This window comes from Empidonax traillii, unplaced genomic scaffold (assembly GCF_003031625.1).
Source record: "Empidonax traillii isolate 1590-97213 ecotype Southwest subspecies unplaced genomic scaffold, ASM303162v1 scaffold199:size790550, whole genome shotgun sequence".
Taxonomy (NCBI): Eukaryota; Metazoa; Chordata; class Aves; order Passeriformes; family Tyrannidae; genus Empidonax; species Empidonax traillii.
The window spans coordinates 422395-448939 of NW_020955392.1; the positions used below are offsets into that span (position 1 = coordinate 422395).

The 26545-nt window shown below is 40.0% G+C and overlaps 1 protein-coding gene across 1 annotated transcript in view; it reads left to right on the top strand.

Moving 5' to 3' along the window:
* The first annotated feature begins 7554 nt into the window (after window positions 1–7554).
* Window positions 7555–26545, top strand: part of PRSS12 (serine protease 12) — a 32799-nt gene continuing 13808 nt past the window's right edge. The window contains exons 1-8 of the mRNA XM_027886975.1: window positions 7555–7904; window positions 15499–15637; window positions 17517–17695; window positions 19197–19347; window positions 21204–21382; window positions 22030–22171; window positions 23132–23337; window positions 26258–26399. Of these exons, the coding sequence (XP_027742776.1) occupies window positions 7604–7904; window positions 15499–15637; window positions 17517–17695; window positions 19197–19347; window positions 21204–21382; window positions 22030–22171; window positions 23132–23337; window positions 26258–26399 (1439 nt within the window). The 5' untranslated portion in view covers window positions 7555–7603. The remainder of the gene's footprint in view (window positions 7905–15498; window positions 15638–17516; window positions 17696–19196; window positions 19348–21203; window positions 21383–22029; window positions 22172–23131; window positions 23338–26257; window positions 26400–26545) is intronic.

The window sequence follows — 26545 nt, forward strand, 5'->3', positions numbered from 1 at the left end:
ACGAGACGACTCACTGATTTTGATGAAATTATTTACCAATATAGCACACAGAACACGGTTTATAAACACTCAACAATAGATTCCCCTCCTCAACTGCTAAACTTCTCAAATAATTGAAACTGCAAGTACAGCAACAGATAATTTACAATTAGTCTTAGTGCTTCCAATATAAACCAATAAATCCCAGTCTCTTTAAGTCAAATAAATATAAACTGATTTTTTTTTTTTTAGCTTTCCCTTCATTAAGTATAAGAACATGTGATCCTTTGGAACAATGATATTCATAGCTCAAACTATTCATAATAATAGAATGCAGCTTTTATGACTTCTCTCTCAAAACCTCCAAATATTAAAAATATAGGTAGGAATAAATCTGGGTAACGTTGACCAAACCTCTATTTCAGTGGCCAGTCAAGTGTAGGCCACACAGCAGAAGGGTCATATGAATCTCTCTAACATGGTTCAGATCTCTCTTTTTAATCTTGATAGATCAAAAATAAGTGGTAAAATCCTGTTTGCTTTTTTGTTCTAACTTTGTGAGACATTGTTTTCAAGATCATATACAATAAATTTCTCAAGTTGTATATAATAGCACTATCTTTCTAAAAGTCTGTCTGTAAACTGATTAAAAATAATAGATGTAAACCAGACTTTTGGAAACATGGGAAATTCTTTTCAGTGTCAATTAGTTCAGCACTTGGAGACCTACAAAGAACAAACCTACATAACAGTAAGTGGCAAGAGAATTATATCTTATTCTTCTCTGCCTCTGAGAAAATGTGTATTGAAACATGTTAATATGTAACTTTAAAAAGATATATAGCTGTATTTTTATGTTAATAGGACATTTTAAAGACTTAGAAGTCTTGAAAGTCTTATCTTTTGAGTTATATTTAAGAGTGCACTGCTGAAGCATATGAAGAAATGACAGATGTATTAAATATAATTTTTTTTGTTTAAAATGGGGTCCCTGCAACATATTTTGTTAAATAAATAAACTACATGGGCTGTTTTATAGTTGTATACATATACACAGAAGGGCAAAGATGAAAAAAAGGAACATGTCTTGCTTTGCATTTCAAACTGTAGACCAAATGCCCTCATGGCAAGGTTTATGCTAATCTGAAGTGTTAGCTGCTTTTCAAGATCAAAAACATTTAGAAATTCAAAGTTTATAATATGTTAAATATGGCTTCATGGATAAAACTATTCCTGCTCCAACAAGTATTTATAAATTTCCCCTTCTCTTTTTATTTTACATGTTTAAATATGCTATAGTTATATTTTAATAATTGCCTCAAAAGTATAAAAATGCAGCTGTAACCCACTTCATCCTTTCTCATTCCCAGTAACAGAGTCTTATATTAATAAAGATAAATAACTGAAGGGTCACTGCATGTATGTAACTTAGCATTGAAGTAATTCCTGCATCCCTCTGAAAATGCAAAAGGAAAAGCCTTACTTATACATTGTATGGACAGTGCTGTTGGATTTTCTGCAGGACACCAAAGAATTCCTGCAGTAAATATTAGAAATGCCTCGCTGCTAATGGGAAGGTGAGACTTGGGTTAGGTGGAAGATGAGAACACAAAGCAACCCTGCCTGACTCACTTTCTGCGGTTTGGCATTTTCATTGCACTTACACTTCATGACCATGAAATGCAAAATTTTGAAACAGGTATTATTAAGAAGTGTTTTCAGAATATTATCTCTGAACAAAGAGAAGACACCTGCTACCACTGCAGGCATAAATCACTGGAAAGGGCCTACCTGGATTGTTTGTGAGACAAGAACTTAAACAACTGCATTTGTAAAGCATTGTTTACCCCAGGGAACCTTCTCAGCCCATGAATGTCAGAGGAAATTGTAGAAGGTCATATATGTCAGCTCTGTGAACCAGTTGTCCTCACTGACAGTGGATGTTTTGAATAAATAAGGCTCCATCCTGCTCTGTAGCAGGCTTACATAATGTTGATTCATTTGTAAGGGCCACCTTCTACATAAAAAAGAGTCCAAAGTGTGTGTTTTATGATGGAGAAAACATTAAAGTTTTTTTTTCATATTTCCTCTCCCTTGAAAGACTGACTCAAGTACCAAATCCCACAAACACCCAGGGTCATCAGGTTTGGAACTGAAGTTCCATTTCTTAGCAAAACTCCATTGAGTTTGTTTGTTAAAAACCGTAATTTTCCATTCTTCTACTTCATAATATCCTCTTTGGCATATTCTTGCCTCTTTAAATATGCTTATTTATAGACTGGCTACACAACCTCACCTTTCACCTAGTTAACAGACTGCAACATATGGGATGCCACATTGACTTCCCATTCCGAGCAGCAGGAAAGAAAGCAGCACCTCTGCTGTATTTCCACAGGCAGGCTGGGACACTCCTGCTCTCACACTCCAGTCTCACTCCCCGCTCTGCCACATGGCACAGCACACTTGGGATCTGCTAACTGGTCCTTCTGGGAGAGGAACATAAGGAGTGCTGGGAGGTTGCTCATGGAAACAATCTAAAACACAGCCTTTACACCATTCCATTGTGACTGCCTGAACAGGCCCATAAACCATGGCCAAATCATCTCAGCTGAAACAGCATTTTTCCCCATTCACTGTATTAAACAGTGTTCCCCAGTGCTGCATGATTCCATTTACCTTTCAGTTTTAGCTGCAATTATTTCATGGTGTCTGTAGCCCAGGGTTAGGCCCATATGCACCTATGTATTGACCTGCTCCAGGAAGTCAGGTTTCTCATTGCCTTGTTCCAGAACTTGTGTTTCTTACTGCCTGCTAGTATGAACTCAGCTTGCTGTACAAGAAAGTATTTAACACTTTAAAGAAGGTTTCTCTGTGATCTCACTACTGTGTGCACTGTGTTATGTGGTAATGGAAACCTCATCAATTACAGGCTGTTCAGTTACATCCTGTGTAATGCAGGGTCACCCTATGGAGCTTATATGGAATTACGGACAAAAGGCCTATTCTCTCCCATATAAGCACAAACCCAAATTAATTTTGAGTCAGACTTGGCAGCATTTCAAATTTCTACTGCCCATGTAGTTAAAAAGAATGACACTAATGAATAAAATTATTTTATAAGAGTGCTGACTTACATCCTAAAAATGTTGACTCATTTCGGCACCCATTCCATGGCTCATTTTGCACATGGAAGTCTCCTTTGTGTGAAGCCTTGCTTCCTCTCCTAGTCCTGATTTCAGCCCCTGTCTGGTGCTGTTTGATCTCACCCAGTCCCCACGAGGTCACGTGCATAAGTTTTCCTATTGATCCCAGCACTTGATCTATTGACCCCTACGTAGTTGATTGTGTGAAGAAATAACAGTAAGGAATTATTAGCTGGATAGTCTGAAAATAATTTAATTACAGTGTGTTGTGCCTGGCTGTCTGGCTACATTCTGTCTGCTCTGTACTTCTTTCCTGGAGGAATTTCACATATCTCATTGCCTGAAGTCAGCCCTTGCTCTGATCTGTCACATCTCCGCTGACCTGGGCAGGAGGGAATGCAGGAGGGAATACCTGGGGTTAGGGCTATCAGTGGCAGTCAGATAGGACTGACTCAGGCCTTCACTTGCCAATAGTATTTTAACTGAATTCCACCAACAGCTGGAAGTGCTCAGCCTTTCTAAAATCCCTGCTGACAGCAAACTGCATGAGCTACTCGAAAATAAAGGTAAGCAGCTTTACTGAACACAGGAAGAGCCTAATCAGTGAATTTTGCTATTGATTCAAATGGAGCAGAATTAGACTGATTCTCCAGCTGAATTTTAAATGCTGGGTATTAAATGGTTTTGAATGGCAGGACAACTATTTTTGCATGTATAACCCACACATCAGATACTTTCACCTATTCACGAGAATCATTTATTGAAAATTAGTCCTCTAATAACCCTCACACAATTGATATAAAAGCAGAGCCAGTGACAGGAAAGAACTATCAAGTGCTTTTAGAAAGCTATTAGGAAGAAGGAAGCTCTTGTATAAGTTTCCTTTAAGCCTTGCACATATGAATAACCCACACTGGTGTTGTATTATGTGAGTACTTCCAATATTTCCATTTCTCAGGTAACCTGAGGAGTATATGCACAGAAATATGGGAAGAGTGAGGCGTGTAGGAGTGGTCAGATCCATCCATGACTATAAATTATTTATTATTCTTTGCTTTATCAACAATTTGGTATTGGGACTGTCAAATATCAGGAGACAAAAAAGCAGCCAACCCTGTGGAATTGTACAGAAATTAAGGCCTATTCTGGGAAACAATTTCCTACAACTGCTCTCTTGGAAGTTGTCAGTACACAGCACAGATTTCCTAACTTTGGTCATGAGTGTTGTTTCTTGGACTTCCATGGGACTGCTGTCAATAGGTACTAACTCTGTGGATGAGGTATAAGCTAAATACTAAGTATTGAAAATTTTTCGTAAAAGGGAGAATTGTTATGAACTTCAGCTGGAGCCAGTTAACCCACTGCATCTTAATGGATTATTTTTTCTACCAACCTCAAAAGACCAAAACAAGCCTTTGTTTCTCTGTAAAAATGCAGGCCTTGTTAAACATAGATTACTGACTTCAAATCCCACAGTGCTGCTGCAGAAGTATAGCTAGCACAGTTTCCACAGATTTATTATTTTTCAGCATTTTGTGCCAATTTTTTTTCCTGAAAAGTTGAATACTTTAATTTCAGAATCCAAGTTGTATGTAACACCCAGATTCACTGAGACCTCTTGAGGTTTCCAAAGAACTACTTGCCTATTTTCCTAACTAAGCGAACATATTTTCTCTTGCCTTTTCATTTTCAGTTTGTGAATGAGTTTTCAACAGTTATCTATAGCAGAGAGAAAACTTTTTAAGGCAACCAAATGCACTGAGCATGTCTCATATTTGGTGTCTTTTTAAAGCTCTAACAGCTGTATCAGAGCAATAAACCCTCGGTTCTTGTTTTATAAATGTGTGAAGTCCACCCTTAAAACAGACTGCAGTTTTTTTACTGTTATTTTTAGAGTGATGTCCAGAAGAATCAAGGTTCTCAAAAACACAGTCTGTCCAATGGAACTCTTGCTTTGTCTTTGCTCTTCCCAGTAATTTTCGACTGATTGTGAGCAATGTGACAGAGGCAGAAGAGATAACGAGCTTCCTGCAAATGTAATAAAAGCAGTGCAGTAGATGAGAGTGAGTTTCAATACGGCACCTGTAAGTGCCACAGCCAAAGGACAAACTGCACATGCTCACACAGTTCAAACACAAGAGAAACCATATGGGGGAGACACTTGTAAATGCTCCAGCAGACAGAAGCTGCAACCAAAGTGCAAAGCATTCAGCCTGGGAAAACAAACTGCATCAGCTCCAGGATTTTTTAGAAAAGGGTCCCTCCCATTTACAGTGAGGCTATTATCAATGTCTTGAACGGGAGTCAGACCAACTCCCTAATTTGTAAATTGTAACAAAAGCATTATATTCTGAGTGAAAGCTCACTTATAGTTATTAAAACAAAAGAAGGCTCTATCTCCTTATAAGGCTACACCGAAAACAACAATCATGACAAAAATTAAAATGTTCATGTGAATTTGTATGTGTGGATCATTCAATTAAACCTGAAACCTGTCTTGGGAGGGAATCATTATGACAATTGCTTTTTTCTTCTCTATGCTCCTTATAGAATTCCACTTACTTCCAAACCTTTCTCCCTGTGTAGTCTCCCTCTTTCCCCCTCACCTCCTGCTTAGTACCATTTTTCAATCTGAAGCTCGAATAGCTCTACCCTGCCTAGGTAAAGAAAGTTCAGTGTTCTGAGGTTCCTGCTAGCCCACACACCTCGGGGAGGAGAATGCAATCAGAATACATGAATGTGCCAGGTTCAAAGCTTTGCCTCAAGCGTTTTGCAAGATTCATCACACTCATTTGTTCTCTCTCCCCTGTGCTGATCAGCAGAACCCTTCCAGGCTACAGGGGGGGCAGAAAAAGAGCTTAGGTCGGGGAAAATGAAATATTGCTGCTACTGTGATGCCAAGAAGTGTTTACTAGGCAATGAAGGAAGCCTTAACCAGCTAGGCTGAGCATGCTTTTAACCGGTCCTTCCAAAGGATAAAAGCAACCAACTTGTCATGACAGAAACTGAATTTCAGACAATTTAAAAACGGTCATAATGAGTTGTTTTTAGGCTAACATCTTGTATATATTCAAATATTTTGAAAACAAATTAAACTCTTGCTAGTCCTGATGTTTTCTAAACTAATGCATATACATATCCCCAGAAGAAACCTCAGCAAGAAAGAACAATCTGTGTGCTTCTATCCACAAAGAAGTGCAAGAGACAAAGTGATTGCATAGTTATCATGTTGCTGTAGAAACCCCAACAGAGTATTCTTTAACTTTGTGAGTGATTAAAATATACACTGTAATGCTGCAATAAGAAATTAACCACAGATGAGCAGAACTGAAGTGAATACAAGTAATCCCAAACACCGTGGGACCTGTTTTCCTTAGCACTGGAGCTCTTTTGTTCTTATAAACAAAAACCTTAAACTGATAAAGTTGCATTTTGCACCTTTTGAACAGCTTGGAGGCTTCTAAGGGAAGGAACACTGTTTACTGGAGATCCCTGTACATGGGAAGCAGGAAGCACCCTCTTTCTTTTAGACTCCAGTCACAACGAAAAGTTGTGGAAATACAAATGTGCTCTCTCAGAAACCAAATTAACACATTCCAGACAAAAAAACGGGAGAGGAAAAAAGGTCCTATGGAGATGTGAATCTACAGACTCACACCAGTGACAAATTGCCAAATAAAGGGTGTGCACTCCATCAGACAGAACTGGACTTTACAATATATGAACAGCATAGATTAAAACCAGAGGTGAATTAAAAAAATAATTAATCAAAATTAAAAGCTAAACACTATGATACACAGAAGCAAAAGTAACTGACAGCCATCCCGGTGGAAAAGGGAAATCACAGCTGATCAGGTCATGCAGACCTCGGCAGTGGTTGGGAATAAGCAGATTACTATTCAGAGCACATGGGGCTGGGATAATGCTAAACCCTCGAAGACATTTCACGGCATTTGTTTCCAGCCCCTTTGTTCCCCGCTGACACGTCTGGGGATCTCTCCATCCCTGTGCCGCCCCAGCCGCCCTGCGGGTCCGTTTTGACCATCTAGCCCCGAAGATGCGCTCCCCCAGGCCAGGCTTTGCCCGGGCTCCTTCTGCTCTTTGTGAGGCTGTCGGAGGTCGGGGGAGACACAGCGGCGGGCCGAGAAGGTGGCTGGTAGGGGAGCCCCAAGTCCGAGAGAGAAGCGGGGTGAGCCTGCGGGGCTGCGGCGGGACCGCGGGCAGCGCAGAACCCGGGGGGGAGGGCGCGGGGAGGCACGGGGGTGCCCGGGCGGCCGCTCTCCTCCGCGCTGTGCAGGCTGCGGCAGGTAGGCAGGCGGCATCGGCGGGGCTGCGCGGCTCCCCGCGCCCCGCTCGCCCTGCCCCCGCGGGAGGAGTGTGCGGCGAGGGGGATTAGCGGGACGCCGCGGCCCCGCCTTCCCCCCTCGCATCCCGGGCGCGATGAGAGGGGGAGATGGACCCGAGCCGGCGGGACTGGCACCATGACATTGGCCGGCTTCGTGGTGGCGCTGGTGATAGGGACGCTGCCCGGAGCCCGCGGGCCGGGGCAAGTCTCCGCCAGCCTCCCGGCCGCCCGCCCCCCGCAGCCCCCCGCCGGCTGCCCCGCCGGGGGCTTCCCCGCGGCCCAGCGCCCCTGGGCACCGGCGGCGGCCGCGCTGCCGAGGCGGGGAGCGGCGGGCCGGGCGCCGCGGGGCCGCCGCAGCTCCTGCGTCCTGCCCGGCGCCGAGGGGCGGCCCGGCTGCGCCCCCGGGACCGGCAGGGGCCGCGCCGGCTGCGAGCGAGGTGAGTGCGGACGGGGCGGCGGGGAGCGCAGCGGGAGGGTGCGCGGGGACCGCGGGATGGGGAGAGACTCAGAGAGACTGAGAGAGCCTTGGCCGGGCGGCGGCGTTCTCATCTCCCATCCCGGACCCGGTTCCCCGTCGCTGAGGGAACGGGGAACGGGAGGATGGTCACCCTTTGCCAACGTGACAGCCGAAGCTGTTCCTAAAGGAGAGTTAAACTTGTGCATCAGCGGATGCAGCGGAAGGACCAAGGTCCCACCTGAGGTTATTCCGCCGCAATTTTCTAATTGTGGGCAAGTCGCGTTTCGAAGCTGTGCTGTGAGTGTTCAACTCGGCTCAGTTAGCCAAGGCTGGCTGGCATTCCCTTCTTTGTAACCGGGTGCACTTCTCTGGGAAGTGCTTGGTCTACAGAAGTAGACCAAGTGGCAGAAGGATGCTTTGCTCTAAAGGCGATCTGCTCACACATTATGTCTTTTTTTACTCCCTATCTTGGGGCTCACAAGTTAGCGATGGTGCTCAAGGACACTTGTGAATGGAGCCAAGAGACCTGTGCCCCCTCCCCACACACTGCCAGCTGAACTCCCCCTGACTTCAGGGGAAGTTTTCAGTGTGTAAAGACTGAGCAGCAATTTCAGCATTCAGCCCTTGATCAGCTTTACATTTCATCAGTATTGACATTAAACGTATATATGCACAGTCTGGCTTTGAATGACTTCACATTTTCTCCTGCATCACTCTGATATTATCTCCCACCTATATAAGGATATATCCTATCTATACTAAAAATAATCAACCCTAATCATTGCAACAAAAATTAAAATTCCCTGCTTTGTTGCCCTTCCTTTTATATATTTTGTAATAGCGCAAGGTCAGCAAGGAAGTTGATCATTAATATTTTTAATAATAATTTGTTCTCGTGGAACTTGGGTTTGTTGTGGTTTTTTATTAATTTGATTTCAAATTACTGAAAAGGATTGTTATGTTTCTCTTCCAACAATAGCCACAGAAAATGTGTGAAAAAAAGATGATAATTTGAACAATGTGATAATTATACAATTTGGTATAAAATATCACAGGATGAGGATATGGAGGCACCAAGGTCCATATCGATCATTTACACATTAAAAAAAAAGTAGCTTGTAAAGCCATGTTCCAAGCGAAATGTTGTACTCCTTCCAGAAGACAGAATGATGTTATGCAGTACAGATGTTTCCCTAGAAAGAATACCAGGCAGCTCATGGCATGGAAGAGAAAAGAGATAACTAGACACAGATGAAAAATAATCCAGAAGACTTCATGCCCTTTAACTGGTCTCACTTTTGAAAAGGGTCCCACAGTTCCTTCTCTAAATTAGCCCAACATATTAATAGCCTTTTTCAGAATTCTTCAGTCTGGTTCCCAGAATACTTTGTGAGGACTTGGTCTAATCTAATAGTGAAGAAGAACACAGCAGATTATTGCTAAGAACCCAATCTTGCACTTCCTAAAGTAAATTAGTTCCAGAATCCCCTCTAAGTTCAACATGAAGGGGATATAAGTAAAAAACCACCAAAAATACTGCATGATTTGGGTTAGTCTTGTTTCTTCAGTCTTTTCAGATTGCTGCTTTGTTCCCCCCGAAAAAGGAAATCCAGGTTGGCCCCTGCTAAGGGGGAGGACATGGCTACTGAAAAATAGCCAAGACTTTCTAATGGAAGGGTCATCAGTTCCTGCTGGACTCAGCAGTAAACATTCAGTGACATCACCAGGGCAGACCTCTGCCCTAAAGCCTTCGTGGGGACAATAGGAAAGAAGTAGAGAGTTTGTGAGGTGGCTCACAGAGGATCATGGAAATAAATCAAGCCATTTCCCCAGAAACAAACATTACTATAACATTCCTCCTGAAGTACTTTCCTTTCTTGCAAGAAGCAAAGGAATGCCAGCAAGGCAATGTTAGGATGCAGTTTATGGCTAGAGAAGGTCAGACTGACCTGCTGTTTCAGTACCTGGGCCGAGGAAGCCCACCCTTGGTATTAGGCACCTGCAATAATGGAATACGATACCATGTTCAAAGGCTTAACTGTAAATCTCCAGGCTTTTCTAGCTTAAATATTAAGACTTACCTGCAAAGTTAATTGGCTACACTTTGTGCATGTGTATATATTAAACTGCTTTATATTTAAACATTAACAATGAAAAATTAAAAAGTAAAAGCCTCTTTGCAATTAAACTACACGGTGCCAGTCTAAAATCAGTTTCATAGTTTAAAATAATAGATTTTGTTGTTTCATTTCCTTCCTTCTATAATGAGAGACATTTGGGTAATATTACCTATTCATGCCTTGATAGCAAGTAAACCAAATACAAATATATATAAAATATAACCAAGGAAATGTTAGAGGAAAATAAATGAATACAAGAGTGCTCTCTACACAGAGCCAGCATAAATCCAACAGAATTTAGTATTTTAGTTACTGCTAATAACAATTTACCTGTAATGTATTCAGGCTTCAAGAGGCCTAGTTCAGTGCTTGTAAGTAACTGCTTCCACACAATGTTTGTATGGCATGTACAGTATTCTGCATGATATGTTCATCAGGCTATGTTGTTACAAATGTAATTTAAACCTTTTCAAGTGAAGTGGGTTAATTATTTTCCTTTCTATTACAAAGAGGAAACAATACAAGAGAGGGTAAGTGTCTTTGCCACAGATCAGTTGGCAGAGCTGGAAAGAAAGTATACATCTCCAGAAGTGCCTGATTGTAGAGTCTTTCCATTTAAATTGCTTTTATCACAGGGTAATTCCGCTAATGCCAATTAAATAAGGCTTCACTGAACTTGTGTGAGAGAAGAATCAAGCCTCAGGTTCATAGTGTGGACACTAATTATTCTCCCTACCTGTTATACTATAGTCCGGGCAGTTGATGGAAGGCCTTTTGAGGTTTTGGCTTTTTTTATTAGCATAGTGTTAAAGGAAAAAAAAGATGAAACACCAGTGTCCGTATTTTCCTTCTAAGAAGCAGCACCTCTGGAACCCCTCTTACTAGGGCTGCACAGCATGAGATCCCTCATTTTCTCCAGCTCTGATCACTTTAGTTTTTCAGAGACTTAAACCATTGATTGCTGACATGATGGATCTCACTGCTGCAGAGGAACCAATGCAGCACATTACACACTCAGTATATACAATATTTATGAAAGTTCTAATATAAGGATCCTTGAGTATGCAATACTGCTATCTGCTGAAGTTCTCAAGATAGTTCTTAAAAAGTACTTCTGATGGATGCACCGTTTTTCAAGGTTAAAATGCCAGGGGGAAGTAATTATAACAGTGATAGACAACAGCGTACATTGATCGCACTGAGCATCATCCATATTTTGCTGAAGTCAACAGGATTAATTTCTTTGATTTTAGCCCGATCCTGGGAGGGAAGAAAAGCTTCCATTGATCTGAACTGGTGTTAGATTTGACCTATACCACAGGTAGCTTTTTACAAGTTCCCCATAGAAACTGATGAATTAGTTACATTCTGAAGCTAGGATAGACTCTTGTATGTATTATGAATCATCCACTAGTGTTCTAAAATACTACAAGTTACAATGTAATTACATGGGATTATACAGGATGTGTCAATGGGAGACCCTCACCCTTGATGCCAGTTTGGACTTACCTAATTGACTCCAAGGCAACGGAGATGAATTGCAGATGATCAGTGCAGGGCCTTTCTGTGGCGCTATCCCATGTTGAAACACCTTGGAAATTGAGGCAGAAATAAAAATGTTTGTTGTTTTTACAGATTTCCAATATTCAAAATGCTTTCTGCTTGGCTTTAAATCTGCCATTTCAGAGCACACTGCACCGGGGTGAGAGGCACAATTTCTATTTCTGATCCCTGTTTTCTCAATCTACATTAACAGCCAAATTGCAAACCTTTGGACACAGGTTTACAAAGGAACTACTGGCACACCGTTAGCCAACACCATAAACCCCACTTGTAACACAAGTACAGCAGAAGTGAGAGTGATTCCCATTCTGTTTGCAGTTCAGTCACACACAGTAACAATGCTTGTTCCCAGTGAAATGTAAAAAATAAAACAGGGTTTGAAGTTATCCAGCATCTCTGGACATGAGAGATTCTCTCTCTGGAGAATGGTATAGGAAAAGAGGTCAATCACAACAGCACAAATTCTTTGAAGCTCCTCTGCTTTTTGGAGTTAATTAAAAGTTGGCTGAGTGGTTTTCCTCTCCCTTTTTTCCTGGGTGTCTCATCTTGAGCCTATATAGCAGGTGTTGTGGAGCAAGTCTCAGCAGCACCCACTGGATACCCTTACTTCCTTGCATTTGCAAGTATAACTTAATCTCCTTTAAACAGTGATAGCAGATAGGAAAGACTGACTTGGGCAGATACCAGGACAACTAAAATTACCAGACTGTATGTAAACAACATGAATTGACTAGCAGTAACCTCAGCTAGAACACAATTACAAGAAATGCATACACATTTTTTTTTAGTGTTTATAAATGCAGGAGTTGTAGATTCGTATTTTTTAATATAAGGCTGAATTAAGTCTGTCTTAAGACCACAGTGTGTGCCCTAGAGCTGCCTAGTAGGCCTGCTTTGTGGTCCTGCACCCTTGTTCCTAACTCCTGTGGGGTCAGTTCACCTCCCCTCATCCTCCCTCTTCCTGACCAGTGCTGAGGAGGGCAGAGAGCCGTGGGCTGGATCCCAGTGCTCCCGTTCCCTGTTGCTGACCTTGGTGTTGAGGCAGTGTAGGTTTGATAAGCACTTTAAGGACAGGCTTGACACTGTACTGAGTTGATGGAGAGCAGCGAGTAGATACTACTGCATTAGCTCTACCGCCACCATATTTAGTTTTCTTCAGGAACTAAAAGAGATGAAAGCTTATAGCTTAAACAACTGAGATGCTACTATACCTGTGACTCCAGAAACCTAGAGCCTCCAATGCATACATTTTAACCAGACCTGTTTGCTAAAAGGTACTGAAGGTGCTCTTCTGCACAGTTCTTGTGCTGTAGGGGCAGCACAGAAGGAAGCCCCTCAGGCACACCTGCCAGGGTGTGGTATGGGCCTGAGATGCTAAAATCTAACAGCAGAACACTTAGCCACTGAAATTTAAGAATTAACCAGTATCTTTTTAATCATGCTAAATATTAGTTTTCCTGCTGCCTAAAAAGTGAAAAAGTGTTTCCTGGTCATTTTACAAACACTGACTCTCTTGAAATTAAAATATTAACACACAGATAGATACTTGGTAATACAGCATAAACATATACAGTGGCAGATCAGGCTCGTTTCCTTTACACAGGAAACACAGATCTGTGTTTTATTATGAAGTAAGAGTTTTATCTGTTGGAAAAGAAAACTAAACTACTGTAATGAAAGTCCAGATTTTAAAGCCCTGTTATGTTTTATGAGGTATCCCTGCTACTGTAGCTAATGTATCTCTTGATCTGGTAGTATAACTACCAGCTGTCTGAATACCACAACATTTTGAGTAAACAACAGGGAAATAATTTACTCATTAGTGTGCCCTTTGATTTGTTTGCTACATAATTATGACTCGTCATATGATACAGGTTCATACATACTTCAAAGTGCATATACCATATATTTGGTTACCTCTATTAAATGGCAGGTTTAATATTAGTTACATGTAAAAATAGGCTTTCTTTTTATTTCTTTCTAGATTAACTTATCAGGTAAAAATCAATATTTTAAATTAAATGATGAAATATTTTCAATTTACCTTTAACAATTCCCTTCTCTATGTTTTGCTCTATGTACATGAATAAATTCTTCCACTGCTGTCATTGGGAATTGTGTAAATACAGAAGGAGGACTGAGCCAAATTCTGCCATGGAGAACTTAGAAGAGAATTTTATTCTTCAAGTACTCCCTTATTCAAATATTTGAATAGAAACATTGTGTAATGTGTACTCAGGAAACACTGTATTGATTTCAGTAGGTGTCATACAGGACTGTAAGCAATCATGCACTAAAATAAACTTATTTTTGGAGATGACATCTTCAAACTTGCTTTCTGGTATGTAGGAATCACTTTGCTATGACTGCAGTTGATGTTTCAAGTGAAAATAACAGTCTACACAAAAGTCTGTTGAAGAGCAGAAATAAACAAAATTCCAGACTCTGTCTGTATGTGACACATACAGAAAAACACGAAGAGAAAAATTGTAAAGACAGATAAATGATGTGCAACATGTCTACAGTATTGTTATAACTGACTCAGTAGTAATCCTCTCTTTGAAATGATAGCTCACTCTGTAACATGAGCTGAATAAATGTTGCTTGCAATTTACAGCACAGTAAGTTACTGCTGAGAAAGTAAACAGGAGGCAGAAAGGAACATCCAAAACCAAGTTTGAGGTTAATTAATTCCTCGAGTTATCTGGCAGTCGTTTGGCTTCGTGGTTTTATAAAATATACTGAACTAAAACCAGGACACAAGCTGAGGAAAAAAAAGTGGATCTACCTATTACTGTTATTATTTTCCCAAACACGAACACATATACAATGAAATGCAGGCACAGACATTGACTATTTCCTCCCACTGGTAAAGCTCCTGCAAACTGGATGATGGTGTACTTTTTAATTTTTAAGTAGATCACAGAACAGAGGCAGATGGATTAACTGAGATTTCAGGCAATACTAATTCATACAGTTGGGCTATGTTTGAAAATTTAACAGAAATATATTCTTTCTTGTTGTATTACTGCTCTGTTAGGACTCTGTTGTGCTTCTGTGGAGTTACACCTGGAGCAGCTTTTGCCCACCTTTACCAGTGGCCCTTGGCTGCCTTCAACAGCACATGCATCTGGCACCCCAAGTAAAACTACCGTAATAGAAAAATGCAACATCTGCTAATTGTCTTGGATTTCTGTGTTCTGCAGCTCTCAAGAAGCAGGCTTTCTCCCCCCACACACTTATTTTAGACAATTCCTTATGTTTTTAGCTTGCTTTGTCTGAGAATTTGCTAAAGACTTCTCGTGAATTAATAGAACTACATCCAATATTTTTCTGTCTGAGAACAAGTATGAACAAATGCATTCTTTGGCTAAAATAAACTGCTGACATCTAATACATGCATAATGTTACAGGGGTCAGAGCAAGAGCTATGAAATACATGTGGTTGTTTTCTGACTCCCTTAAGTTCAACGGAATTTTGTGAAAGATAAAAGTAGAGCATTTATATATATATTTTTTTTTATATATATATACACACTTTTTACTTATTTGGGTAGAGGGAATCACATTTAAAAGACCACGTGTAGTCTATACATACTTTTTTTTGCTAGATTTTTAGCTAAGTTGTAGCATCAGAAGGTTCAGAAATATAATTTCTGTGTAAGAAGTAAAATGTTAAAAATAAGGTTATCTATCTCCTTTTGTGTATCAGTGGATAAGAATGTTAGGTGTGCCCAAGTGTTTCTTGGAAGCAGCTCACTAATACATGACACAGAAACTCTCTCTGCAGAGGGAAAATGAGATTTGGAGTCTTTCATGTGGGATACATTAACTGAGCAATGGAATATCTTGGAGGTTTAACTGTTTTATTTTTATTTTTTTTTAAACTAGGGTCAGTGAGACTCCAGGGTGGCAAGAATGAGTTTGAAGGCACAGTGGAAGTTTATTTGAATGGAATCTGGGGAACAATCTGTGGGAGCCATTGGGACAATAATGATGCAACAGTTGTATGTCGACAGCTTGCACTTGGGTAAGTTTCAGAGTAAAAATCAGTCAACTTATTTTTAATGTTTCAGTATAGAGGACAAACTACTGTGTTAATCCTCATGGCTTTTTGTGTTTGATGGTTGCTTTTTATGTTTGAAAGCAGTTGTTGAATGCTGAAGTTGTTCTCCCCAGAATCCTTCGCATTACACTTCAAAGAGGTTGCTGTGATAAGCAGTATTTCATCAGAAAGCTGCATATGGCACCTGGAGAGGAGCAGTCCAGGGCAGATGCTTTGCTTTCAAAGTGAAATGTGTGAGCAGGTCAGAAAAGCTTAGGGCAAACAAAAACTGCTCTCCTGGACATTTGGGAGATGTCCACAAGGACAGAAATTTTTGGTCTGATCCTGATGTCACATATGTAAGTCTCAATTAGGAACAGTGAGGTTACTGAATCAATAACAATGTAAATGTGGCCAGAATTAGACTCTACATGGGCTTCTAATCATAGGAAAATTCCTGGTTCTCAGGAGCCTGGGACTACCCTGGTAATCATCCATTCTATCCTGCCAAAAAACATCTGGGACTCATCCTAACTTTTTGGAAAATGGCGATATTTTACAGCTATAGCAATATTAGTCAGGCTGAAAATCTCTGCATTGTCCTCACTGAGCTGCTTCTCATTGTTGCCAGAATGGAGTTAATTAACAGGACACTTGATCATAATTTGTCTGGCTTTATTGCCTTTATAACATTTCTTTCACTAGCATAGCAAAGCAGTGAATTTGCTTGCTAGAAGCAGTAAGGGGCTTTTAGAGCAGACTTGCACTGTGACATTCCTCATGATTACCCCACTATTTAAGACTGCTAGCCAGAACTAAACCTAAGCTGGTTTATAATGTTCAATACTAATCTGGACACACCACGCCAACTTATAAAAATATGAGGATTAGATGAGATAAAAGTTCAGCCATCTGGAGGCTGTGATTTTGCTTATGACTTCAGCTGTCTACGTGCACTGTCTCCCTCCTCATTTTCATCTAAGTTCTTTCTGCTTCCACTCCCTGAACGTTCAGCTGAATGAGAGTGCTCTCAGCAAAAGCAGATCAGCAATATGGGTGAGTGGTTTGGTGTTTTCAACAGCAGTGGGTTAAAACTGAATCCAGGCCAAAAAGCCCCAAGCAAACAGGAGCTGAAAGTTCCTGTTATCATGAGTGTCTGGCAGAAATTTGGATCTAAGTACTACCAGGTGAACTCACTATGTACTACTGGTGATTTTCAGGTGCTTCCATCCATCTGTTCCTTTGATATTACAGTATTTGGGCTTTGTTTTCATTTCGTTGGGCTTTATATGGAAGAAAAGATGGCTCCATAAATGCTGCTGTAGATTCGGTATGGGAAGGAAAGGGAGCTGTTTGTAAATGTTCTGGATGGATGGGAATGGCTGAAGAGAATGGACATGAGCCTGATCTAATGGGGTATGAGGTGGTTCCACTGTCCCATCATCACAACCACAATATATGACATATATAGGCAGAGCATTGCTATGTTTTCATGGAGTAAAGGAGAGGATAAGGGTGAAAGGTGGCATTAACTCTCCTGAAAGTGGAACTGCAGGGCTGGTCCTATACATCACCTGTGGACTCTGTTGATTTTTGTAGTTCAGAACTGTGAGAACAGGAATGTAGCTGGCCTTGCAGCAACACAATCACTGTACTAAAATATCCCACAACAAAATGGTGAGAACTGGGTCACATCTGTTACTTTTCTTTGTGCAGAAGACAATGCTGAACTGTATGAAAATGTGATGAATTTACTCCACTGAAGAAAGCCCTTTCTTTCCTACTCCAACATTCATAGATGAGAAAATGTTCCCACTTCCCTTCCTCCCACTCTAATATCCTATCCTGATTATTCTTCTTACAGTGAAAAGGGTACAGCAAAACACATACCATTTTCTGGACTGGGCCTTATTCCTGTTTTCTGGAGCGAAGTGCGTTGTCGTGGTGATGAAGAAAATATACTGTTATGTGAAAAAGACACCGGGCAGGATGGAACATGTCCTCAAAAAATGGCAGCTGCTGTCACATGTAGCTCCTCCCTGGGTAAAAAAAATACATATGGTTTGGTTAACTCCTTATGTTACTTAAATAAAAGTAGTAGTAATTACTCGTTATTAAAATTTAAAAGATAAATATTAAGATTTCTTGGAAGAGAAAATTAAACAGATTGAATCACCACATCATTAACTGCTTCAAATACCTCTATGCTGTGCAAGCAGCAACTAGCTTAGCAACTTTTTACCTTTCCATAACCTACAAGCCAATTGCTGCTTTGAGATGTAGCTTATGAGAAAGGTTGAAGTAGGGTGTTAAAGTACGATTGCATCTTCCCCACGGTTTTTTAATAGGAAAAAAAGTATTATTAATGTTTTTAAGATATTTCAGATCAATGGCAATGTCTGCAGCTGTAACCAGAACGTGTGTGGCTGCAGCCAGTTCTGAGCTGCTTTTCCTCTCCTACTTACATTCCTATCCAAAGGCAGGTGCATTTCTGTTCTGAAGCTCCCCTATTAATGAGTAATATTTTGATAAATGACTATTAAAAGAACATTTTGATCTTAATTTTGGAAACTGTAGAGTAGAGGGAAGGGAGAAGCTTTTTAAGCTATGAGACAATTTTAAGGACCAAAGCAAGAGAAATAGTTTTGCCCAAAGAAAATGAAAACTAGAAATGTTTTCAAGTTTTGCAGGTTCCACTGCAATCAGCCTTTTTGAGTAATTGCAAAAAGCCCCAGATTTCATAACAATGAAACAGTAACATTCTCTCAATTTTCTTTTTTGAAGCCAAGAAATAGATGAAATAGTAGAATTATTGGTTGGAAGGCTACATAAAAATTATTCATATTTCAAATTGTCCATATGTTAGATATGGTGAAACTTTAAAATAACCTTGTTAATATTAGAACAATTGTGGGGGTTCTATATGGCTTTAAGCTGTTTCCATTATTATAGCTTTGTGCAAAAGTGACGCTTTCAAGACAGTTTCCTGGTGCACCAGAAGAGAGTTACTGATATGAAAAGACCAGAAACAGGAAGGGAACAATATGTGGACAATTGAAGGGAGACTCCAGTTGAGGATATTTCACTGCTCTGTCTGGAATTACGAAAGGAATGAGAAAACAGGAGGATGAATTACTACTTCCATGTCAATGAATTAATTTCTGCCTCTTATTTCAGGTTTTACCCTCTGGGAGCAAGCCTGTACAGAGGCAATTTTGCTCTTACTGGTAGAAATGCAGCTCTACAGACTGATTTAGTATTTGGCCTTACAGCACTAAGTGTCTGTGAGAATGCTCTCACACGTAGGTAATTCAAGATCAATAGAGAGTTACCTGTCTGTAATATTCTTCAGCTAGTGACAGCAGAGCTGAGGGGAACTCATTTCTAAGAAGTCTAAATTCAGGTTTTCCATCTAACTAGAAAAAATAAAGTGTGGTTCTGGAATGATGTCAGAGAAACCACTAAGCATCTTCCTTTTTCTTTACTACTGGGATTCTATTTTGGGAACTAAATGACCTTTTCCATATTCTGTGTTGGATCACAGCCCCCGTCTTTACTCCGATCCGGCTGGCTGGAGGGAACAACGCCCACGAAGGAAGAGTAGAAGTCTACCATGGTGGCCAGTGGGGGACAGTCTGTGACGATCAGTGGGATGATGCAGATGCTGAAGTTGTCTGCCGGCAGCTTGGCCTTGGGTTTGTTTTTCTACATGGTTTTCATTCCAGCAGCAAAGCAGGAGAGTTATCACACACACAGCCGAAGCTAGGACAAGCGTAATTGTAAAAAATGCTCCTTTAAAATCGCACTAATATACTATGGGGCAGTCACTAAGTTTATTTATAGAAGGTTTAGGTACAGTGCCATTACTTTTAATTCCCTGGAACTCTGATTTACAGGATCCAGTTTTCAGTGTCATATGATAGGGACAATTTTGTCTGTAGGTTTGGGGAGTTACTAAGCTCTGCTTTGCATTTCTGTATAGTAATGACAAGTGTAATGCTCTTAATCTGCCTCTTTGCTGATTACACTAAAACTTTTGATTACTTATATTTAATGATCAGAAATGGCAGTTCTGAGAAGCTTCTGATTTGATTCATTTTTCTGAGTAAATAAATTGTATTAAGATGGTGCTAAGTCTGCTAAGTCTCTTTGAAACACGTCTGGAGACTTACAGAATTTCTTAAGTAAGCAAGATGTCACAACACATGTGCTCGTTAATATGAAGTGAAATCTTACCAACAGTGGCAGTAGACCAGTTTTGAAGTACTAAAAATAATCTAAATTTGCATACTGTTAATCCATCTGGAAACGTGCCAGAAATTGTAAAAGTAAAACATCTCAGTAAGTAGCTTCCCACACCCCTTCAACTCCTCTGTAGCACTAATCTAAAACTTTACAGTACGAATATACCATTAATAGGTGAAAAATAATGACAATTTAGCTTATTCGTATTTCATAAATACTTTTTGCTCAATACAAATTCCCAGTGGTTCACAATTTCAACCACTTTGAAAAGCAAGTCTTTATGAAAATGAGAGATGAATGACTTGTCTCTTTTTCCCATTACCAGCATGGCAAAATACCATTGCTCAGTAAATTAGTGCTGCACATAAAGATGCATGGTTACTTAACAATCAGAAAATGTTTTCAAACATCAGTGAAAAACATAATTTCCAATCTATTAAAAATCTTCTTGGCATTGTTAAAGGAAAAAAATACAAGCAAGAGATCTGTTAGTATGTTATTTGGAATTAAGAAGGTCATTTGGAAGAAAAGGTAAGGTTTAAGGTACTAAGTTCAGACTGAAGCTATGTGTTTTGCTAAAATGTTGCCTGCTGTGTGTCTGAGGATATTTTTGGCCCTGAAAACTGTATGTTACTTAATTTAAACTAATCCTTTAGATAGGTAAATCATTACAGTAAAAAATTCAGGTAGGCATTTCAATCTTGAAATCTCAAACTAGACTGAATATATGAACAGAGAAGCCACTGAGTGGAAAGAAACCAAACCATGACAAACATTTACATATGAAAGATAAGGTATCTTATACAGAATCAGAGAAATCCTGATAGATCATCAAGTGTTAAACACCGCCTAATTTCTGTAATGCTGAACAATGGAGTGTTTTCAATGTACATAGCTTGTCGTGCTTAGAATCCTCTGTGCTGACACAGAATATACCCCACACAAGGCTAAGGTCTGCTTTCTATTCTTATTTCTACTGCTGACTGGTTGTCAAGTCACTTAAGATCTCTTTGCTGTGGTTTTACATGACTAAATGTGGAACAATCACTTTTATCTGCCTCATCTGGGTATTTGAGATTTGATTAGTGTGCTTTGAGGACAACAGATGAAAGTTGCTGTAGAAATATATATCGGATTACTTTTACTACCCATAAACATTAAATTAAAATTAAAATTAGAATCCTCATACCCAAGCTGTACATCTATAATCTCCTCTAGGAAAGTTATGCTTTAAAACCCAAAGGCAGAGAAAAGGAAAATCTTCGGCATGCTTGCTCCTGACTGGGTGTTCCTTACATTTTCACAGGGGTGTTGCCAAGGCGTGGGGTCAGGCTTACTTTGGAGAAGGCTCTGGCCCCGTGCTGCTGGATGAAGTGCAGTGCACGGGAAATGAACTGTCCATAGAACAGTGTCCAAAAAGCTCCTGGCGAGAACACAACTGTGCCCACAAAGAAGATGCTGGCGTTTCCTGCACACCTCTCACAGGTACTTCAGTTATCAAAAATCACACAGAAAAGCAGTGCCTAATGCAGAGTTCACAGCTCTGGAAAGAAAACCTTCAAAGTTTGCAGATGCACAAAACCTCACAGTAATGAAGTGTTCTGGCAGTATCAACATGAGCCAGCCATTCGCTACGGATAACAGGTACAGAAAATCTCATTATTCAAAAAAAGGCCCTGGTTCCTCAGTAACATGCCAACTGCCACTTACTCTGAGGGCCATTGCCCCAGCTGGGTATCACATCTGCCAGGGGCAGTAAGCGTGTCAGCATGGAATCAGTGGGACAGAACAGGATACAAAGAGAAAGATAAGGTGTATGTACAGTGGAACTGTGTAATCTGAGCCACTCCTGCAGACCTGGCATGTAGTAAGGGCCTGGGGGACCGATACCTTGTGCTATTCCTTGTGCCCTTATGCAGTTACATTAAGCAACCCTACTCAGCTGAGCGGGAGCATTATGGCATGCCTGTCATCCCCTCCAATGACACGCAGGGATCAGCATTAAATGTAGGAGTCTCGTATTCAGATCGGATGCAGTAAACCCGATGTTACTGGTTTTGGTTTAGAACAATAACTGCACCTAAGAAAAACTGACTCCTGTTTTTGTTTTTCCTTGCTCATTACCGACACAGATGGTGCACTAAGACTCACAAGTGGGAAAGGCAGTCACGAGGGACGCCTGGAGGTCTATCACAGTGGGCAGTGGGGCACCGTCTGCGACGATGGGTGGACAGAGCTGAACACACAGGTGGCTTGCCGGCAGCTGGGATTTAAGTAAGATTACTTGATATTGGATATCTGGTTCTGTGACTTGACAGTGATGACAAACATTTACACAAACCCTACATGGACCTTACTCAGGAGTCTGGTTTTTTAATATTAGCTGAGTGCTACACAGAAACTACTGAGTTAAAATCCCCTAAAGCAGGCTTCCCACAGTTTTAGAGGTATTTATGGCCTCAGTTTAGGTAGAAACAAAACCTTTAACAGATACTGTAATTCAGCAGCATTTATGCACCAAGGTCCTTCCAATCACCTTTCTGGCTAAATGAGGTCAATGCATATGCTGTAGAGAAAAAACTGATTTTGTATTCTATTTTACCTATAAAAGTTAGATTCTTCTAAATCTTTGCTTGTCATACAGTCATTAAAAATTACAGACCTTCTGCACTACCTTATTAAAAGCCGCAGCCTGGCCCTGGAACACTGTTATGTACTGAAAAGCCTATTTTAGAGAGATCCCATTAGAGCTTGATGAATTCACTCTTCACTACTTTTCCTACTGGCTGTGGCTACAAAGATGCACTCTCAGAGGTGACTGTTGTCTTGCCTTCAGATTGTAACAGCTCACATTCAAAAACGGATTTTGTCTCATTTTCTCTGGACTGTGGCATTTAAATATAATACTAAGATATACTATAAGCCTCAAAATCAGTGAAACAGCCATATGCTTGGTTGAAAGAGAGGCCTTAATCAAAGGTATTACATTCTTAAGTTTGTATCAATGTAATAGTAATTCCTTAAAAAAAAAAAAAAAATTACCAAAGAAGAGGCATATGGTGCTCTCCTTGAATTTAATGGTAACCGAACCTGCTCTGTCATAGTTAACGCTGTTTACTGTTAATGCTTGAGAAACCTTTATCTCTTCAGGAATAACTAATTTCCTTCCTGTGCTGAAGCACCACAAGTCCTCTGATCAGTGTGGACCAAAATGTTGCGTTATGTGTTGTGCAGGTATGGAAAAAGTGCAGGTGTGGGAAGAGAGAGCTCCTCAGAAGGAAGCTCCGGGCCTATCTGGCTGGACGATGTCAGCTGCTCCGGGAAGGAGACAAACCTTCTGCAGTGCTCACGGAGGGAGTGGGGAAAGCACGACTGCAACCATCAGGAGGATGTCAGGCTCATCTGCCATCCAGATAACGACAGCCAGAAGCTCCTGCTCGGTAAGGCAGCCCTTAGGTGAAACTATGGTATGAGTATTGCTGTGGATACAGATCCCAGCAAAGTACAGGACACTTAAGGGGGCTCAAAATCCTAGTATTTGTCAGATGTGTGCAGAGAAGGAACAGGAAGGGAAATATCCTCACTATTCTCATGAAGATCACAGGAAGTAATCAAACTTTGTTTAGAGGAACATAAACAGCCAGAACATTAAAGCTTAACACAGATTCGCACGGCAAATTCCAGAGATGCTGTTCTCTCAGTCTTCATGAGATTTTAGACCTATCCTGCACTTCCTGATGGTATAACTAAGTTTACTCAGCAGTCTCCAGCCTCTAAGTAACTTTCTCTGATGTCAAAAGTTCATACCTGAGCACTGTTACTGTTATAATACTGTTACTATTGCCTATCATTTATATTGTGTCTAGGTGAATGGGCCCCACTTGCTGACCAGAACAGAATGACACTGCACACACAGATAAAAGAGTCAGTTCCAATGTCAAAAGCCTAAAAACTCACATGAAAATAAAAAGAATGAAAAGACTGATAAGAAGTTATAGAAAAATGCCAGTTACATAGTGACACTGTAGAATAAAATATATACAAATACATTCCAAAGATTCCTATGTAGATAATTAAACAATCATTCTGGCTATCAGACATGCACAGTAGAAACTACAGGGGAACAATGGGTTGCTCAGCAGTTCTGAAAAAGTTTAACAATTTGCTACATGAAGTTTGTAGCTTGTCAGTATGTTCCCTTTTAGAAAAGTGTTGCCAGTATTATTTAGCTTACCTCAAGAGTATTGTAGTTGATTTTGAAATTAGAATGATAACCAGTGGAGTTAGATTCCCAGCTTCTGCTGAAATGCAGTGGAATCGTGGTGCCTGGGTGCCTGAAGTTCTCTGGAAACCATAGACTGAAGGTCTATCCCACAAACCACAACATGGATTTACTGCATGATGTTGCTACCTGTTATAACAACATTCAGCACTTCCACATGTACTTTTGTAGTCTCTTCCTCTTTATAGCCTTTTTCTTTATAGCCTTTAGACCTCTCACCATGCAATGATAATGTTTCATGTTGCAGTACAGTTCCATTATGTGTAGATGATGTCAAATCATATTTGGTAGAAAGAATTTTCTCAACCCCAAAATAACAGGAATTCAATCATGACTGCTGTCTTTACAGATGCAAACCATCTGTGCTGCTTTGCTCAAATTCCTATAAAATATAATCTCAGCTGAAGGAGGTCTGGTTCAGTTAAATACATCCATATGGTAACATTCTCACATCCCCCATTACCAGACTGTTATATTAATTTTGTGCTCATAAATACATATATATTCTAAGCCACAAGAAGATGAGATAACAATAAAGTATTATTAATATCCCATGCCTCCATCTGGTTAATAGAAGTATAATTTTCATCTAAATTTTTATTCTTTCAAAATAACATCAAAAGTTCAACAAAAAAATAAGACAGTTTATCCATCATTTCCTAGATTTCTGATTGGAAAGCGGACAAAGACTCTGTTGTTACCAATTACTTCCTAGCATGTGAAAAAGCATTTTTCCCTGTAAGGAAGAATTCAGTGGAAAAATATGAGAAATTAGTATGTGATTTGACTTGAGGAAATACAGATATTAAGGAACACTAAAAATGAGATAGAATACACTACAATAATGACAACATTTGTTCAGTATGTAAGATCATGCCAGTGTAGGTAAATAGGTTGAAGTTAATTCATGGAACTGCCCAGACAGCATGAACTCCGGTAGAAACAATATGCTTTAAATTACATGTGAAGCAAACAGACTTTAATTTTGTTTTCAACTCTTTCCTCGTTTCATTAATGAATTAGGCCAGATTTAACTAGTGCTGATTCAGAGTCTGGATTATCTGAATTAATAATCAAATGCAAATGTCTCAAAACACTGCTTGGTTTAAGAGCACCGTTAAGTAATTTCTCATCCTAACAGATTTAGAGATTAGGAACAGGCTAGAAGAATGAGGAACAGTCTTTTTAATTATTCTAAAAAGCAACTCTCATGAGTGTATTAAAGATTATAAAGTATGGCATACAAAAAAAAAAAAAAAAGATTTAGAGAGTGATTCTCACTTAAATGTTATAAAGAGGCCTCAGAGGTATTCATAGGTGTTTCAAGCCTACTTGCATTGCTTGCATGCTGTAAAGGAATTATAACGCAAGTGAGAGTTAAATATGTACTTTGCCTAATGATTCAAAATTTAACTACAGGCCAAGCAATGAACGTACCATGATTAATTAACTCTGACTAATCCACATAAGTGAGACTTCTTATTACGAACATATCTGAATAAGCAATAAATTTAAATTTCTAGAAAAGTAATCAGACATTAGTCTGATTAGTCTGATATTAGTATGGTAATACCATGCTGCAGAACAGCATGTGTAACGATATGGAATGGCCGAAGTTTAACACAATACTGCACTTTTTGTGCTGAGACAGTGGTTAAGAGGAGCAGGAGCAACCAGTTTGAGAATGGATTTGTGAACTGAGGTAAAACTCACTTATAAAGTCTCTAAGGAAAAGCTGTCCTGCTTGTACAGGTATCACATCAAATTATCTCAGGTGGTTTCTACCTTTACTTGGGGAATTGTTCTGTTCCCACTGGGGTCAATTTCTGAGCTCTGTATATGAAATAAAGGAACCAGACGAACTCTGACATTTAAAATACAGTAGTGTTTGATATTTGTCTTGCACTTTGGACAAACTGCTTCCCTTTGTCAGTGAGGAAAAATGCGTGCTTTAACAGCTGATACTGGGCTTGTTTAACATAAACATCAGTTGACCCCCTGTACTGAACTTAATGAAAATTACTTGAAGTACTTCTTGCCTCTGTTGTTGTGAGCTGACAGCAGTAATTTATTCCCAGGTCCTCCCATCAGGCTGATGGATGGTGAGAATAAGAAGGAAGGACGTGTGGAGATTTTTATCAACGGCCAGTGGGGCACGATTTGTGATGATGGATGGTCTGATAAGGATGCAGCTGTAGTCTGCCGACAGCTTGGCTACAAGTAAGAAAACTCATTAAGCTGTTTCTCAAGTTATCTGTTTGCTGCATCTACAAATGTTAAGTTTCTGCAACCAAATATCACAGGCATGTCTGATAAGATAATTTATGCCTTTTAAAGCTTGTCAATCTGCCATTTGCTTAGAAAAG